Source organism: Trichoplusia ni, chromosome 5 (assembly GCF_003590095.1).
Source record: "Trichoplusia ni isolate ovarian cell line Hi5 chromosome 5, tn1, whole genome shotgun sequence".
NCBI lineage: Eukaryota > Metazoa > Arthropoda > Insecta > Lepidoptera > Noctuidae > Trichoplusia > Trichoplusia ni.
The window spans coordinates 34,504-54,140 of record NC_039482.1 but is presented as its reverse complement, the minus strand read 5'-3'; the positions used below and the strand labels follow the sequence as shown (position 1 = coordinate 54,140).

The window sequence follows — 19,637 nt, the reverse complement described above, 5'->3', positions numbered from 1 at the left end:
TTATAATTATATATTAGAAGACTTGAAGATTAGTAACTGATAGTAACAACATCGTATCGTAATCCCAAAAACTAAATGACGGAATAATATGCACGGAATTGGAATGCATTACCTACTGGTTCATACCAGCTTCAATTAATAAAGCGTTTGAACCGTTTGCAATTTAACAAAATATTCTCTGTTTTCCAGGTATTTGCACATTAACGAGATACATCATATGGACCCTAGAACGTTCACCAACCTGCCTCATTTGGAGCGATTGTAAGTATCAATTCCACAAAGTACCTCAAACAAGCGTTGTATTGCAGAAGGGTGCTTAGTAGTGCTCGATGAATTCCTTCAGACCGAGTGAGATGTTAGGTATCTACATCACTATGTTACGTTTCATTTCTACCAACAAATTTAATGAGTACGTCAGATTTACTACCCTGTTCAAGTATCTTATAAGTGTCTTAGGGTAAAATAGAAACTCTTGAATGCATAACTGGCGTTAAAATTAGCATTGTGCATAATAAATATTATTTATTAAGGTAATTCTACATCAATATCAATAATAAATGTATTCCAGGTATTTGCATAACAACCACATTAAGAAAGTGCCGGCTGGGTCTTTCTCGGGCATGCCTAAGCTGCGAAAGTTACGCTTAGATAGCAATGCCCTGATTTGTGATTGCTCGATGTTGTGGCTCGTAAAGATGATGGCTACTCACAACGAAATGTATATAGACGCAACTTGCTATGAACCGTCTAAAGTTACGGGAATGCCTATCTCTATCATGGGCGAACATGATTTCGATTGCAGTAAGTAGATCTATTTTTCAAATTAAATTGTAAAACAATACCGTTCATGACCTCTTGTACTAATACCAAATTTTATGCACGTTTGTTATTTTTAGAACTTCCTGAAATTCAGAAGGACCCCCAGGACATCTATGTCAATTTTGGAGAAGCTGCTATGTTTAGCTGTGTAGTAACTGGCGAACCGAATCCCGAAATAGTATGGCTCAGAGATTCCAACGAAATACCGATAGACGGCACTCGGTATGAAATAACAAACAACGGTTCTCTAATGGTGCACGATATACGGGAAGCAGATAGTGGCTTTTTTGAATGTATGGCCAAAAATTCGGTTGGCGAAGTACACTCCAAGCCAGCGAAAATGACCGTAAAGCCCAAACCGGTCGAAAATGGTAAAATATCAAAATTAAATATTTATTTTGTCCTTTTAAGGGTTTTCAAATATTTTAATATTAATGTTTTTCTAGGTCCCCCTGAGTTAGTTGTGCAGCCTAGCAGACAATTTGCCAAAATCGGCCAACAACTCGTTAGCTTTGACTGTGTTGCCAGAGGTCATCCGAAGCCCCATATTGTTTGGCTCTTTAACGGACAAAGGATCTTGTTAAATGAACGTATATTAATACGATACAACGGTTCGCTTTTTATTCAAAATATTCAAGATACTGATGCGGGCTTGTATACCTGTATAGCTGAAAATGTTAACGGAAAACTGAACGCCACTGCGCCCCTGGAAGTGATGGGTAAGTTTTCACATGCATTCAATAAATATTTAAAATGTTCGCGGTGTAATCGTAGAAAGGTATTGGAAAGCCTTTTTTAAATACCATAATTACTTATTTGTTTTAGTCGCACCCATGTTCATCATCGAGCCGCGTAACGAAACGGTCAGAGTTGGGGACAAAGTTGAGTTTACATGCAAGGCTAAAGGCGTACCAAAACCACAAATCAATTGGTTTAGGAATACACTCGTGTTACCGGTAACTGATAATGTCGTTTTGAGCGATGAAAATCAAAACTTGACGCTTTTATCAGCAACGACTGACGACGACGGCATATATCATTGCAGAGCTGAAAATGCGGAAGGCTATGTAGAAGGATCAGCGTATTTAAAAGTTGAAACTTTTGAAATTATTAGACCACGTATCGTGCTAAAACCCGAGGATACAGATGCTTTCAGAGAATCGACGGTTCAATTACCGTGTGAAGTCGAAAGTGATCCACCAGCCACAGTAGAATGGAGGAAAGATGGCTCCTACTTAAGTATTGATGAAAAACATTCAATAACCGTCATTGGTAGTTTGATTGTTAATAACTTGACCTTGAGGGACACTGGTAGGTATGAATGCTCTGTTTATAATGATTTTGGACGAGATACTGCATCTGCTTTCTTAACTGTTAAAGATCGAGTTATTCCTGGTGACGAATATGTCAATATAGCTTTGACTGAAGCGACTAGAGATATCGATCTTGCTATAGAAAGGACGATGAATGATCTATTCAATAATTCTCAATCTGTAAAATCTGACATACACCGGTTGTACAGGATCACTAGTTTTCCGAATGCTCCAGCTAGAGAGGTAGCTCGCGCTGCAGAAATTTACGAAAGGACTCTAGATAAGGTCAGAGATTTTATTCACACAGGCCATAAGGTGACATCAGCGGAACCTTTTAACTATCAACATTTTCTAACCAATCAGCACCTCGAGGTAATTGCTCGTTTATCTGGTTGCGTTGCCCATAGAGATAAGGATAATTGCTCCGATATGTGTTTCCACAGTAAATATAGATCTTACGATGGCAGCTGCAATAATTTCGCAAATCCTACGTGGGGATCATCACTCAGTGGATTTCGGAGAATACTTTTCCCTATTTATGAAAACGGTTTTAGCCAGCCTGTGGGATGGAACAAAGATATCAAATATAACGGGTTTACCTTGCCAAGTGCCCGTTTAGTGTCTACCGCCATTATTACCACCAAGGAAATATCTGAGGACCTTAAGATAACGCATATGGTTATGCAATGGGGTCAGTGGCTTGATCACGATTTAGACCATGCCTTGCCATCAGTAAGCTCCCAAACTTGGGACGGAGTTGACTGTAAGAAAACTTGTGCGTATGCGGCTCCTTGTTTTCCCATTGATGTTCCCAACAATGATCCTCGCATTTCCAACCGCCGCTGCATTGACTTTATTAGAACGAGTGCAGTTTGTGGGTCTGGCATGACTTCAGTTCTGTTTGGAACCCTCCAGCCAAGAGAACAAATCAATCAATTGACCTCTTTCATCGATGCCTCGCAAGTGTATGGATTTGAAAAAGCCGTTGCGGAAGATTTGCGAGATTTGACAAATGAAAATGGATTGTTGCGTGTAGGAGTTACTTTTCCAGGCCGAAAACCACTATTGCCTACTATTGGTATTAATGGAATGGACTGCAGACGTAATTTGGAGGAAAGTAACCGTAATTGCTTCGTTGCTGGAGATATCAGGGCCAATGAACAAGTTGGTTTGGCGGCTATGCATACTATTTTTATGAGGGAACACAATCGTATTGCTATGCAATTGAAAGTCCTGAACTCTTTCTGGGATGGAGACCAAGTTTACCAAGAAGCAAGAAAAATCGTAGGAGCTCAAATCCAATATATTACTTATGAACACTGGCTACCTATCGTCCTCGGCAGCGAAGGATATAAACAATTGGGCAAATACAAAGAATACAACCCTAATCTAAACCCATCAATTTCAAACGTTTTTGCTACTGCAGCACTAAGATTTGGTCATTCTATGATTAATCCGATTTTGCACCGTTACGATGAGAACTTCGAAACGATCCCGGAAGGGCATCTTTTACTGCGTCATGCTTTCTTCTCACCGTGGCGGCTAGTCGATGAAGGTGGCGTTGATCCGTTGCTTAGAGGAATGTTTACGACTCCGGCTAAACTGAAGACACCCAAACAAAATTTGAACTCGGAATTGACTGAAAAACTATTCTACAATGCTCATGCGGTTGCACTTGACTTGGCTGCTATTAATATCCAGCGAAGCCGTGACCATGCTATTCCATTCTACACCAAGTGGCGACAGTTTTGCAATATGTCTGAAGTTAATGATTTTGAAGACCTGGCTGGTGAAATATCCGATGAAACTGTTCGGCAAAAATTAAAAGAACTTTACGGATCAGTGCACAACATTGACGTTTGGGTCGGTGGTATTCTAGAAGATCAGGTAGAGGGTGGAAAGGTTGGGCCGCTGTTCAGATGCTTGTTAGTTGAACAGTTCAAACGTTTGCGGGACGGGGATCGGTTCTGGTACGAGAATCCATCAGTATTCAAACCCGATCAATTGCGTCAGATCAAAGAAACGAGTTTGGCTAGAATTTTGTGCGACAACGGCGATAACATCGACACTATCGGAGAGAATGTATTTTTCCTGCCCGAAGTACAGGACGGTCTGGTTTCGTGCGAGGATTTGCCCTCGATTGATTTCCGTTATTGGGCTGATTGCGAAAGTTGTGGAGATAATGATGTTGAAGAACGCCCGAAACGTCGAGTCCGCAGGGGCAATGCTAACGACAAGAAAGCTGAAGAGGAACGTATCAACGAATTGGTAAAGTCGCACTACAATATCGAGAACACGATTGCATCATTGAAGAAGAGGATTGAATTTTTGGAAGAAACCTGCAAGGTGGAATAAATCTTAATAAGACAATAATGTCTTGAACATATTTTGATGTCTATTTATCATGTATACTGTTTCTTCGTATCCATTTACACTGTAAGCTTTAATCCTATCTATGTGGTCCAACTAATTAAGATTTAATTTTATCTTCGACTCATAATTATACATTTATTTTGTTTAATTTATTCTCTTAGCTACAATTACGTCTGTTTCCTGACAAATGGTACTATGTAATTTACTACTTTATCTACCAACTTCTTTTGCTACATTTAATTTACTACACCAGCATGTTCAGTATATTTACCATTATCTGATAATTAAGCAAAGTATTGATGTAATCCATTGTTATAGAAATAGTTGATGTCTGTAGCTAAGTTGTAAAATCAACCATTCCTCTGGTCGGATACGATTTATTAACTTGCAGTCAAAGGTTTAATCGTTTTTTTGTCACAGCCGCGTTTTTGATTCTGAAGGCGTGAAGTTCTGGAACTTTACAAAAGTTTTATTATGTAATAAACTAAGGCGAAGGCCTAAAATAAACTTCGCACCTTTGGAATGGTGATTTAACTGCAACGTCATATTTATCATAGTACATACAATTAAATACATATTATTAATCCAGTTTCGATGCCATATCTTAATTAATTATATTAATCATAGCAACGTAGAACTGTTAGTGTTATAAAAACAAAATACAAAAACAATGATAAAAAAATAAAAACGAAAAAAAAAAAGTTTTTTTCTCGTTTTGTTTGTTTCCAATTTTCGTTTGCATTCATTTTGTTCCGTTTTAATTTGAGGTTGGTTATTGTTACAACGTTCTGATGTTTTTTTCTGGTTAAATCGTATAGGGATATGGACTAAAATACCTTTTGTAAGTAACATTGAAAGGAGAGTAATTTCATTTATGATATATTTTTTTATTCATTTCATGTTGAATTTTACGTTAATTTTGATATATTTATTTATTTTTACATATCAAATTCTCTAAAATAAGTCGTATTTATCGTCTCTGTAAGTCAAATATATTGAGTGTTAATGATAATGCATTTGAAATAGGTATTCAATTATATCTACCTTAAACATGTTACACAATATTTAGATTAAGTAATGGTAACTTGCTTGCTTACTTATAAAATACTTGTTAATAACAACTGTCTATCAAGATGAAGACTATCAAAACCTAGTAGTCTGTAGATACCCACTCAGTTGAATGTGCGTATACATCTATCAAAGTAAAAGCCCGATTAAAATTTCGACCGAGAAAGTCTGTTGTTTGAGGGGGCTCTAAAAGGTGTGAAATAAACGATCTGATCATTACACCTATCAATCAGAGGACTCGTAATTCGTAGTAGGTATTAAGACAGTATGAACATCCTTTGCCGTCAATCTGTGATCACTTTGGCATGGAGACCTGCATATACCTCTTAAAGGAAGATTTTGAGGAATGAGAAAGAGACAACAAGCTGCGCCGTTTCTCTTCTACAGCTGTAAAAGAACTTACAGAACTGCTTGGAGACGTCGTGGTGGGATCCTAGGAAGGTAAAATACCATTCAAATGACAAATTCAAGTAACACCCTGGCTTACAAGTACAACATGTAAGCTGTTTTAATATTTTAATAAGTGAGTGGGCAGGATACCTTCAATAGCTGTTGCAAGTTTAATTAATGTTACTAATTTATTCGAAATAGCCATTATTTACGTAGTGAGTGGCTTTCAGTGTTACATTTAAAGCATTTAATATTTAAAATATTGGTGTTAATACACTTAGGTACTTAGATCGTAAGGGTTGGATGACTGATTAAAGATATGTTAATATCCCGGTTTGCAAGGACGGAAATATTTTATCACTTGAAATTGTATCTACTCCATTCACATCGAGGGCCAGTTAGTCGCGAAAATTTTAAAATGACTCGCAGCAAATAAGAATAGAACACCACATAACGTGTTTATTGTCAGTAGTTTTGCAACGTATGTCGTTGAGCGTTGCATTATCTGAACTGACATAAGGGACACACAAGACTTTAAAATAATTCTTTTTGTTGACTACACTGGCCTTCTGAGCTTATATTGCGAGGAGTAAAAGTGATGGCAGCAGGTCTAATATAAATTCTAGATTTATATTCCTCTATAAAATTCGAATTTGTAATGGTGCGTTCACACAGCGATTACTTATCATGATAATATTATTTAACAAATTCTGACAAAATTGGAAAAGGGTACGTCTAAAAATAAACCTACAGGCAAGATTCTTTGCCATCTAGGATCACAGTACAAAAAGCCTTTACCATTGGTATCCCGAATACGACGGGATTGTGCTCCTATCTAAGGAGCTCTTAAATTCACTTTTTGGGTACCATCAGACCAGCCCAAAGATGTGTCTACCGATTGCATCGATCACTGAATTTACTAAGAGGTGGTCAATTAAATGTCAAGAAGAGTTTCTATTTCAGTTTGGTTTGGTAACCAACTGATTGCTGAAGATTACATATACCCAGATTACCCAGCTTCTGACTGAGAACAGCACTGAAAAATGCCGAATACCTGTTGCATTGTCACCGAACCTCTATGTGTAGAGGTAGACGTGGTTGGTCTTTACAAAAATCGAACGCTAAGTGTTCCTTTATGAACTTGCCAAATACTGACCTAACCAAACAACTTACAGAACACACTTTGTCGCTTCTATAAATTACATAGAGCTTAAAACTAACACACAAAATATCTACAAATAAAAACAATTAGCTACGACCTAACACTGTCCGCACCGCCTCTTCGGAAAATGGAAAAGCCAAAATACTATTTACATACAAACCCTGCAAACAAAACTATTTCGCATATAGGCTTCACCCCGAACACATTCCACCAAGATGTGTTGCACATCCTCTACTGTGCCACAGTCAGGACAGTTGGACGACAAAACACACACATACCCACTCACACACATTACTGTCTGGTATTCAGTTTCTCGGCAGACTAGTTACCTACAACACGTTACATGTTTTCAATGAACGAAATGATAGAATTTGACATGTTTGAAACCATTCAACAGCTCCCAGTCAGAGGTTTTTAAAAGCGGACATCTATGCTAACGAGTTTGTGCCAGACAGCAATACAAATAGGAAATTAGGTCAGCAACGAAATAGACGTACTTAGAAAAACAAGTTTGTTGAAATTTGTTAGATGTATTACCTACATTTTCTGCCTTGTTAAATATGTTTTTTAATTATTTGTAAGGTTTTTTTAGGTGCTTATTATATTTCTGTTAAACGACAAAACAATAAGGCTTTAAAAAAGCTTACGAATCAAATAAAAATATTCACAGATAAACTGGTACATAATTGAACTTGAACTTAAATGCTTGACGACCTGTTGCGTTATTATAAGCGATGACAGGTGAAAATATACTTACACACGAATGCTTAATTGCGACGCGAGAAAAAGCGCCGTTGCAAATGTGGCCAAAACTCCAAATACGCGAACAATGGAGCCGAAAGATCACGATCGATGTTTATCACTTAGATTTTTTACATATTTTCAGTTTTTCTAGCAGTTAATTGTTCAAATTGTTCTACAGTAGATTTACTAACTACACTTTGTCTCCATTATATTCTGGGGGTCTACCACTGTCCCATCAATACGCCTAACGGGCGAACAGGTGCCTAAATGCGAGAAAGGTAGCCTCACCAATATTACCGCATCAAGTAAGGGGCTTGCAATTGCGAATGCGCCCTAGAGGTACATCTCTCATACACAACTGAAACAAAATTCTTGAAAAACCGATGGTAGGCCCCTTGGATATGCTGTGTAATAGAACTGTTGTAAATAGCTTAAACGTCCCGATGTTTCAACTACTATGCGTTTCAAATAAAAATATAGGTCATCGCAAATTAAATAATTAAACTTACAAAGGTGTATTTATTCAACTTACACACGATAGAAATATTAAATTAACACGATTCAAAATTTCACCTCAAAAATGTCAACTTATTTAAAACGCATAGTAATTCGATCTTGGTCCAAATCTTCACCATCTTTGCAATAGTTTTATTCAAGAAGGTTTAGTCTTAAAACTGTGAAAGGTTTTTGTTACATTGTAATTTTCAAAATAGCTCTATACTGAATATGTATCTAACACTGCCAGGCAAATGTTTAAGAATAAAAGTTATATTTTTGGTGGGTACAAAGTCACTATTGCAATAAGATCTCAGTTAAGATACAAAATATTAAATAATGTACCTTGACACTGATTAAAAAAAAATCACTGGTAATATTACATTTATCATTAAGAACTAGTCATTTTAATATTCAAATTAAAAAGTAACAATTAAAATATTACATCATACACATGTCTTGCAAAGTTAAATGTATATCTTTTGTCCTTAAACAGATCTGGCAACACCAAAAAGTGACTGCTGTGTGGCAACACTATAACATTGTAGTATCAATTTGTGTGAAAAAATAAATGAAAAAATGTAATTGTAGTTTCATTTCTCTAAGTAAATAACCAACAGCTATTTAATTTATTACACTCTTCTAATTCTACATTATTGAAAACACATGTATTTAGATTGCTGAAACATGATTTAATAACTTGGAATAACATGATCATCTACAAATTAAAATATATAAATAAAAACATATAAAACAATGTACAACTGTTAGCAAATACTAATTTGAATAACACAGTTGGGTGACAAGTTGTGTACATTTCTTTCTTATCACAATTTTATCTACTTCAGTCTACGTAAACAAACTATCTTGTAGACTTGTGAGTTACTAAAATTGAATGATTCACAAGAAGCAGCATTTCTGTCTTGAAATTCAAGGTTCCCTTACTACCAAGGTTCAATGAAATCTTCTAAACGATCAAACACATTCACATTTACAGTAATAGTAAAATAGAAATTAAATGCCTATATACTTGGTGTGTCTGCCTGTGGCAAGTAACTGATTTGTTTCCTTGTTCCGTACCTCCACTTCTAAGAAGGCTATTTTTTTGCCAGCCTTTTTTGTACAAGCTTCTACTTCAATTATATCACCATCTGCTGCAGCAGTCAGATAACTGAAATGATAAAAAGATGAGGTTATGTACACTTCTGAATAAGTATTAAAATTAGCTAATATGAGATATATTCTTCTGGTGATTGGTCAAAGTCCATGGTATTTAGAAAATCTAATTTGTCATGCGTTCTTTCATAAGAATAATACGAGAAAAATTGAAGTCTAAAGTCGTTGTTTACCTTACACTAAGATCTATAGAGACTCCTCTTGTGTCAACTCTTTCGTGAGTGGTCAATGCATAAGTGGAGATAGCATCAACCAAGTGTGCTATAAAACCTCCATGCAGTGTCCCTCTCTGGTTGAGATGCTCTGGCCCCACTCGGAACTCTGCCAACATCCTGCCATTACCACATGATATCAACTTTACCTGGAATTTGTAAAATAAAAGTCCTTGAAAAATTTAGAAACAAATAAATATGTTTAGTATGAGAGAGTAATTTTGCTGACATTTTTTTTTGCCATATGTGCTACTTCAAATGATCGCATTGTAAAAGTATTATTCACTTATTCGCCAAGTAATTTTATATTGCGACCTGTGTGGACCTAATACATAATATAAACAAAATTGTTTATTTTGATAGTAGCCATCTTTTTCACAATCTTTTTTAGTAGGGGAAAGCTAATTTTAGAAAAGAAAATAGCTTACTTATTTCACATTTTTTTCTAAAATAAACAGTGGGGACAATCGGTTACGAAACGTAAATTTTATAACCTTGCGCAGATGTTGATCAAATCCTTTTGTACTGGCAACTGCTTTAGCGAATATTTCTGCAACCTGTGCTCCTTTGGTAAACATTTTACAAATAAGTAGCTGCAAATCTCTGGATAAGTGTTTTATATTATATTTATTTACATTCCCTCAGATAAATTTTGATTAGGCACTATCAGCTGATTGTTGACTTTGACATAAAATGACCATAGATACTATAGATAGCACTAACATTTGTGTAGTTTATTGTAACAGATAAGAAATGATTTGAATCCTAAAATTAAAATAGGTAAAAAATCCCGAAGACCTCATGGAAATAATGTGGAATTACTAGGTTGGTATGTATTGTGTATTATAGTAGAGAGAGGCAAAGAACTTCTGCGCTGTAGAAGCGGGACATTTAAAGGTTAGCCAGTAGGTATACTGGATAGACTGGAAAGATATCGTAAGTTGACAAACTGACCCAATAGAAGTATGTACCTACCTAAATACTTAAACTAGCCAACCTACTTGGATCTACTAAAAGCCTTCTTCGAACAAGTTGAAATTCGCGGTATTTCAATGTTTAAATATTGTAAGTAACAGAAAATGTAGATCCAAGTAGAAAAAAAACAAGTAATTCAATTTGTTTAGATTTATTCGTCGAGATTCCCGTAACCTGTGATTGCAACTATTCAAAGAGGGTTGCTATTGGAATTAATTTGATTACCTATTCGGAGAATCCGAGAAAAAACTGACAACAAAGTAGGCAGATAAACTCCCGTACTTCTCATGGAGTTTAAGTAAAACAGTTTGTAAAAGTAAAAGGTTCAAACTAAAAGAAGAAATAAGTTTCGACTAGAAATGAGTTTTGATGCAACATCTTATTTTTAGTTTTTTGAATATACTCTGTTAAGAGACAGGATTAGGGTATGATACAATGAGGAAACCATTAATGATGAAAATAACTAAGGGCAAACTCTTTCTTTCAAAATTTATTCTTGATATTAGTGTTCCATTGTGTAGTGTTTGATGTTTTTCCACGCCAAGTTTTACAAGGAATAGTTTTCTGGGGGAACTACCTACTTATTAGCTTTTCGCCCGCAGCTTCGCCCACGTCGATGTCGGTTATATCGCATATTATATTCAAAAGACCGGGATAAAAACTATCCTATGTTCTTTCTCAAGGTCAACTCTATCTCTGTACCAAATTTCATTAAAATCCGTTCAGTGGTTTAGACGTGAAAGCGTAACAGAAGACAGACCGACAAAGTTACTTTCGAATTTATAATATAAAAATATAAATAATATAGTAGGGATTTTCCCAACAAGAAGTAACTTCACAAATATTCAAGTACCATGCACAAAGATACCCAGACTTAAGATAACTATTCAACAAACACATGTTGTACTAGGGGATCGAACCCGCGACTCGCGCACTGTTGGTTTGGCATTGTGTCATCAACCAGTAGAAAAAAATATTTCCCTAGTGTGGAATCAGTCCTATTTTCAAATAAAGGTAATGATACTAAGGTACAAGGTAATGTAAGGAATAATGAGGAACAGTGTGTCTGATTCTGCTAGTCCTCTTTATCCATGCAAGGCAAGATTTACGTCCGTTATTAGAGATACGCGTCTCATTGTCAGTCGCTTCATCCGCTCCAGTTTAAGCTCAGTATTATATGGCAGGCGTGCATCGCTGCATGAAACATTAATACTCGCGCTTATACCATCAAACAGACAACCTAAATATTACTTCCTAATTAACAATATATGAATATTTTACAGAATAATTATCAAGAACCTGTGTCCTGCAAACAGTTTTATTTTAAACTTCAATTTGAGCTAAGTAGTTTTTTTGCCATTGCCGTTCATTTAAAGCCAGGCCAGTAGGAATATGCGCTCGCCCGTAATAGCTTGCTCAGTCGCCTTTGGCAGGCTACCTACTAACCTGCTTGAAAAACTTGCTCTCTTGTAATTTAAAACTTTAATCAAACATTTAATACTTTGGCAGTAATTGAAAAAATCCATTTAGACGAATGAATAAGCAAATACTAGAAGAGAAGAAAATATTGAATGATTACTATTGCCACTTTGAAAAATATTGCGAATATTTTTAAAGAAATAATTTATGTAAAAAGGTACTTCGATGAATCTTATTTATTTTGATCTCAGCTCTATTGGGATGTTAACTAAACTTCACATTGAGTTCGAATTTTCACAACACATGATTTTGCCATCAAGAATCTTTTAAAAACCTTGGCTTTATATGATACTCATGAACCTATTCATTATAATAGGTAGTTGTTGTTTAACCAATATTTTTTGATTTTTTGTACATATGCTAAGCATCCAAATACTAGAGCACTATCAAAACTCACTTGAACTCAATAAAATGCAATAAGTTACTGTTGGAACCGGGAAACAAATTACTTGGGCCACAGACTCGCTGAACACTAATAATACAGAGTAAGATTGCAGACGTAATTGAAACTTTTGGGATAGTGGAAATTTCATATTGTAGATCGACGATCGTCGCTGATCATAGGTAACCTTAAAATTCAAAGATGCACTGATGATAGGTCTTCCATAAACAAAAGAAATATAAAGCCTTAATATCTGTTCACTGATCGACATATAGTGTCAGTCGTCAGAATAACATGCTGGCATAAAAAGTACCTTAGAACGCGTTTCTATCAATAGTAGTCAATCCAGATAGCTACTGATTTTTTGGAAACTTCTCATGTATTCTGCTATCTACCAATTATATAAAATTCTCTCAAATCCTCTGTACGAATTTAAAGTCCTCCGAAAAGGCTCGATCACATATTTTTCAATTTCGGACAATTACATATTTTTTAGAGCACTATCTATACATTTTTTTATTCCTTAGAACAATTTCCTACCGCGAAATAACTTTTGCTGGGGCTCCTAGTATTTTATATAAAGGTTTAAGTTCTTTTAAGTCAGGAATCATATCTTTTAAGTACAAGCTGTGAGCTGCTATTGACAATTTAATATCAGGAAAATGAAACAAAAACAAGGCCTCGTGCTCTGTGTTTGTGGCGACTCGGAGATTGCATTTCTTTTCTCACTAAGCTTTATTTATTGAAACTATCAAGAGAGATACCTATTTCTAGTTCGATGTATCATTGCGAAAAATGAAAATTAAATTCCACCAAAAACATTTTCATGTAAAATGTTGCCAAGACGAACCCATATGACTCGCACTGTCAAAAAGTTATCAGATCTCATGAAGAGCCAAGCTTCTAACACTACACGCCCTAACTTCACAAACTCTACATCTTAGTCAAAATATGTGGCTTGGCCATTTCGCTACATTCACACAGGCTTACATAAGGTGAAGAATTAATTCACTATTCATTACTTTTGTGTTATACAATAATTCTTGTAGTAACGAACGGCAATAGTCCGCTATTGACAATATATCCCGAAAATTTTGTTGATCTCGCAGTTGAATTTCTATTGATTGTATATTTACATATTTTTATAACTGCTTTACTACCGAAAGTCAGCTTTAGTAATTAAATCATGAGTATGTATAAAATTACGAAACAGTTACAGTCTACTCTCAGGATTTGGACATACATCAGCACCCCATCCAACCTGTGCCAGTTTTCAGAAACGCCGTTCTACACGCGCTGTTTAAGGAACTGACTCAATTACAGAAAAATTCTGCTGTTGGTAGGTGTCGAATCCTAATGTACCGAAGTATCAAAATTTCAGTTTGTAATCATTTGCCGTCTAGCTGTTCCTTACCTGAATAGATAGTGGATCAGTCTGGAATCACTCACTGCTTGGTGTAGGCTTTTCCTTTTCTGCTACTTTTCTTATGTCAATTTCGCTTCCCAACGTGCTATCGGTTGTCCGCGACTTCTAGGATCCGTCTTTGGCCACCACTCAATATCGGTTAATTTCCATAGGACTTCTGGTGTTCCAACAGTGTTCTAAACAATTCCATTTCAGTCTAGAATGTAAAATCTACTTTCAAAATGTAATATAAGTCAGATCAGTTGCATAAAAACTTCATAGGTGGCATTGCGACACCTGTAGGGCGTATAATATTCCTATAGCTATGACAGTACTGGCTTCTGTTTGTGCAATAATTTGCATGATGAATAAAATTGATAACCGATTCAGGCAACTACTCTTGTATCGATCGAATGTCCCTTTGTATTGCGACGTGCGAACGTCTTGCGATTAAATAAGTATGGATTGATAATCGAGTTGAGCAAATATTTTGACACGAAAATAATGTATTAGTGAGCTTCACTTTAGGGGACACTTTACAATATGGAATGGAGCAAAAGTTGCACAATTGGATTTGAGCTGTTCTTATAAGAGGTAATATAGATAGCCTGCCTATTCTGATGGTGGCCAAGGAAGTGGTATTAGAAGTGAAAATCCCATATTCCTTAGTTCTAATTAGCCCCCAAATATGACGCCTTTTGAAGGCTTCCCGTTTTTGCAAATACTGACAGTAAATTTTCACTTTCTCAACTCTCAACTGAGCATTTTTAGGTCTGGTGACTGGGACTACATCATCTTTTTGACTTTAAAATAAGGTGCCTAAAATGTACTGAGGCTATCACTGCAACTTCTAAAAGACAAATGTATTTAGGGCACTGACACCCTACGAAACTGTAGCCAATATAGATAGGTATTGCTTTTTTACTAGCCTAATGTAAGATCCCACAGCCGAGCAAAGGCCAGCAAGTAGCTAAAACTTGAGAGTAACATATTATTGTTAATAAGTTATTGTTAAAGGCCGCTACGCATCGTCAAGATTTTCGGCAAGTGAATAAATAAGGAAGTATTTTTTACTCTTACAATGAATCACAAACATACAGCGAGACCTAATGATATGAATATCAATAAATTTCCATGAAAAAGTATGAGAACATATTGATGTAAAGAACATACAACGTACAGTCAGCAAAAAAATCTAAGTAAGTGTAGGTAACACAACTGAAATCTTGATTGCTCAGATAACCGAGTGGTATAGATCACCACGCCAAAGGGACCGCGCGATGTGTCGAAGGTTCGATCCCCGCGTAGGACAAGCTGCAGCGACCCACAAACGCTTGTTCAGAGTTTAGGTGTACTCACGCACGGGACTATAATGTAAAGCCTTAAAAACATAATACCAATAAATTTAGTAATTATATTGTGAATAGACAGCAAAACAGTCCTAAAATTTTACTGATACTGATAAGTTCTGACTATCAGTAAGTAATCTTTTAAATCAGAATTTTTCATCGATTTTTATTCCTGACGGTACTTTGTAGTTTTCTAGGAAGTTGTTTCCGGAAAGACGACAAGCTTTACAGACTGCACCGCATATAAGGAACGACGATATCAATTCAATCAACAACCCGTATTCATATCTAATGGCCTGAGATTCCGCGAATGCTAAAGGGAAGAACTAACAGAAGTCTTAAGACGAGGACGCATCTTACGTCTTTTATCGAAATTTTATATAAAACCGATTGACAGAAATACAGGGAATTTCGTAAACAATAATAATAATATTCGACAAAAAGCAGACAGATTTGCAAAAAATATTGGGTACGTAAAAATGATGGGGATACAGTGATTTAAAATCTCGTGTGACGATCATACTACTTAGTACGCTTTTTACTAGCAAGTTATGTTTTTAGCCCCCACTACAAAAATTGTTTGTTGGTGCAACAAAACGGTTTTTATATTTATTACTTTATCATGTTATTAGCTGCTGCCCGCGACTTCGTCCACGTGGTTAGGAGATCTTGAACCGTTTTCGCAGCGAACGCAACAGAAGCCAAAGATGAATATTTTTCCCCGTTTTTCCCACATTTTACATTGTATCTTCGCTTATATTAGTCGCATCGTGATGTTATAGCCTTCCTTGATAAATGGTCTATTCAAGACAAAAATTCGAATTCGTCTTAATTACTCTAAGACTCCACTGACAAACGGTGATGTAAAACATCGTGAGGGACCCTGGATTCCAAAAAACCTCTAAGAGCTAGCGTGGATGTCGATGCTTAGCCCTTCCTTATACGGGAAGAGACCTGTGCCCCGCAGTTAAACGTACATAATGTAGGCTGGTATTATTACTGTATTTTAATACAACTCGTTAAATATACAGCTATAACATCTAAACATGTAGGTATACTTATTTACAAAATCCTCATTTAAATAAATTAACATTGAGTGCACATATTACGTAATATTGTAATCTGCTATTTTCTATTTATAATGCGTACCAGTATATCCATTGTAGCTACACAATAACAAAATTGTGCATAACAATATAATGACAACCCGCATTTCTTTTGTTATTACTCCGTTATGAGAAAACTTCAAGAACAATTTGACGAATCTTGTCACAGGAGCTGCGAGTCACAAGGTTATTAGTATTACTACACAATGGTATGTGTTATATAATCCAATTATATAAGTATGTTGGGAAATAGTAATTAAAAAACAGAAGGGCCACGTCCGCTTTATGAACTTGAAAGTTGGACATATTCTGTAGGGTAACACTGTTTTACAAGTGGCTGAGGACAGACGTTTTGGATTACAAAAATAGAATGTTGTACCTAATTTACATATTATAACATAAAAGAAGCAGTTGTCGATGTAAATGGCCATAGAATTTTTAATTAACCTAATCAGAGCACAGTTTAAGTACGCCTATTACTGATTGTTAGTTAAATGATATTAGAGTTAAGAGAAACTATTTTAAAGTATTATTTCAAATTTTAAAGTAGTAACTATTTGAATAATTTGAGAGAGAAGAGAATTAATTAGAATTTGAAAATATGAACTCGAAAATAGGTTTTAATGTAATGCGAACTTCCCGAATCTTATTAGACATAAATCCTTATTAGTGTTGTACTTCTTCCGCTGAATAAATTTCCAAAAAGACCTTACGTACTCGGCCCTAAGGTATAATTTTCGAAAGTACACATTGAAATTCACATTGATATTTTTAAAATGAAATATTAATTGTTTTACTTAAGACAGTTCTAATATTTCATGGTCACTCTAGCAGATACCTGTTTACGTACGTTTTTAAACAGATTATGTATGAGTTCAAGTAGTAAGGCTTTCTGTGTTATTTGCTCTCGTTACCGCGTACTTACGCGTAAACAAACCGGTTACTAGAGGTAAATGGTTACATAAGCATATGTATTTCGTAGTTATTTTAATAACACGATAATCAATTTTGGTTAATGTGTGTTTCATACTTTCACTGGATTCTAAGAGTGTTTGTTGGCGAAATATGTATAAAAGGTAAATTAGATAATTCGAACCTATCTATAATGTAATGCAAAACTCAAAGAACGAGAAATATTCGTTTAAAAATAACATAAAAAATAACGACTCTCGCATTAAGGAATTTAATCCTTGAGTCGCAGGGGTTTCACAAAGATTCCCAGACTCCGAACAAACATTCGAGGATCACACAATTGTTTGTCCTACGCGGTGATCGAACCCGCGACACGACGCGCTCTGTGGGTTTGGCACCTCAAAAATTCGGCTATCCGTGCAGTCTATAGGCGTCTCAGCTCCACAATGCCTATAATCGTATATATACGATATCATAAAAATAATCAAACGAGTTTAATACGCGTGAATGTTTGGCAAACCTTTCACCAACTGCGTACACGATCAAACATGTTGGAAACAAAAATTACAAGCTTTGGGGCAAAAGTGTTCTAAAGAACTGTTTACTAACTTAGATGATGACCTATTCAAGCAATAGTGTCATTTGCAATTTTTCGTTAACTCTTCAACCTTCTAACCTCATTGGTTGATCGATCACTACTTGCACGTCATTTGTTATTCCTTCGCGAAGATTTAGAGTCTTGTAATATGAGGCTGTCGGATTGGTTACCCAGGTCAAACAGTGATATCAAAAAGGTTTTAGTTACTTCACTTTAGCCTCATATATCAACTTTATAGATTCAGCTATCGACGCTTTGGCCCCGCTTGATATATGGGATCATTTTATTTTACAAACCCTAACAAAGAACAGTAAATAGTGCGATGTATTGCTGGGGGCGGTTCCTAGAACACTTCCGGAAAAACCCACGGATTTCGAGCTTTAACAACATATTTTTTTTATTTTGTTTTCAATCCTTTACAAAACACATTTGTTTTACGCTGGCCTTACTTCGAAATAACCATGGCCAGAATAAAGGACCGTCAAATAAAAAAAACATGTCCCAGATATTCAATCGAACATATCCAGTTCATTCAAAATTTGAGCACTTTTAAGTGTCAATCTAAAAGACAAAATAAATAACAGTAAGTACTTTAAAAAGAGAACTACCTAATAGTAATATTATATGCGATACAAGCCTTTAAGCTCTAAAATACAGTTACCTTTTTTATTTACGAATAACAGTACTCAGTTTTATTAATTAATCTGTAATATGGAATGAATAGCATGCGAGAGGTGCTTGACGGAATCAACTCATGCACCAATTCGATTCGTCGATAACCGTAATTGGATATTTTGTAAATGTTTTGATAGACTTTGTACAACGTGTTTTAACAGACATCGGTTTTATTTTAAATATCACTTATACGCATTAAATTGAAAAGTTTACAAAAGGAGAGCTGGTTTCAAATTCACTTTCGAAAATATCATCAATGGTACTGTAAACCTGATCAAATCATTCAAGGGAATTGACGGCTAACATTATTCCGAAATAGATACTGTGGATTGAAGAAAACAACGCGGTTTTTAAGTTTCGCTTTTTTTGCGTTTGCGTCAAAGGACCCCACGCCAAACCGACCACACGCGAGCACGACGTGTCGCAGATACGATATCCGCGTGGGACGAACAAATCCAAAAATGCTTGCTTTGAGTCTGGGTTCTTTGTGGATGTGAATTGAATGTTTGTAAAACCAGTGACACTAGGGTGAATTCAATAAAGAGGGAGTGGTTTAAAAAATGCGTTGTATATTGTTCCTAATTTTTAAATTTACATGAACTCAACGGCAAGGTTCTTTAAAAATATTCGATGATTGATGAACGAAGACGTTGTTTAATTATGCAACCCCAAAACAAAAACGAAATAATTAATTTGAGGTAACCAACTACCGTATCGAGCTGCCCCAAACTCTTGATAACAAGTGGTCAAAATTTAACATGTTGGTAATTGGTCAGCACCTACCTCCTCATTACATAATACAAGTACAAAGCAGAGTATATTAAGATTTTATGTTTTAAACTAAGCCATTATTTATTTGCATTGTGGTTATATAGTTTTTACTTGTTATGTAGTAGTAACATCTTTGTTTCATTTCGTTAACTTCAGGAGGCTTAGTGAATATTATTGCAAATGTGGATGCGTGGCAGCGCACTTTATTTGGTAGAGTTCTATCTCACTTCTAC

The 19,637-nt window shown here is 35.7% G+C and overlaps 2 protein-coding genes across 2 annotated transcripts in view; one reads left to right on the top strand and one right to left on the bottom strand.

Annotated features, from left to right (window-relative positions):
- The window catches only part of LOC113493909 (peroxidasin), a 45,446-nt gene extending 36,497 nt beyond the window's left edge, over positions 1 to 8,949 (top strand). The window contains exons 3-7 of the mRNA XM_026871941.1: positions 190 to 261; positions 569 to 801; positions 897 to 1,190; positions 1,266 to 1,538; positions 1,645 to 8,949. Of these exons, the coding sequence (XP_026727742.1) occupies positions 190 to 261; positions 569 to 801; positions 897 to 1,190; positions 1,266 to 1,538; positions 1,645 to 4,487 (3,715 nt within the window). The 3' untranslated portion in view covers positions 4,488 to 8,949. The remainder of the gene's footprint in view (positions 1 to 189; positions 262 to 568; positions 802 to 896; positions 1,191 to 1,265; positions 1,539 to 1,644) is intronic.
- An 86-nt stretch (positions 8,950 to 9,035) lies between these two features.
- LOC113493910 (acyl-coenzyme A thioesterase 13-like) lies at positions 9,036 to 10,448 on the bottom strand. The gene is made up of 3 exons (XM_026871942.1): positions 10,247 to 10,448; positions 9,714 to 9,901; positions 9,036 to 9,535 (listed from the first exon to the last, which is right to left on the bottom strand). Exons 1-3 carry the CDS (start codon positions 10,328 to 10,330, stop codon positions 9,379 to 9,381), a joined length of 429 nt encoding a protein of 142 aa, XP_026727743.1. The 5' UTR covers positions 10,331 to 10,448; the 3' UTR covers positions 9,036 to 9,378.
- Positions 10,449 to 19,637: the final 9,189 nt, after the last annotated feature.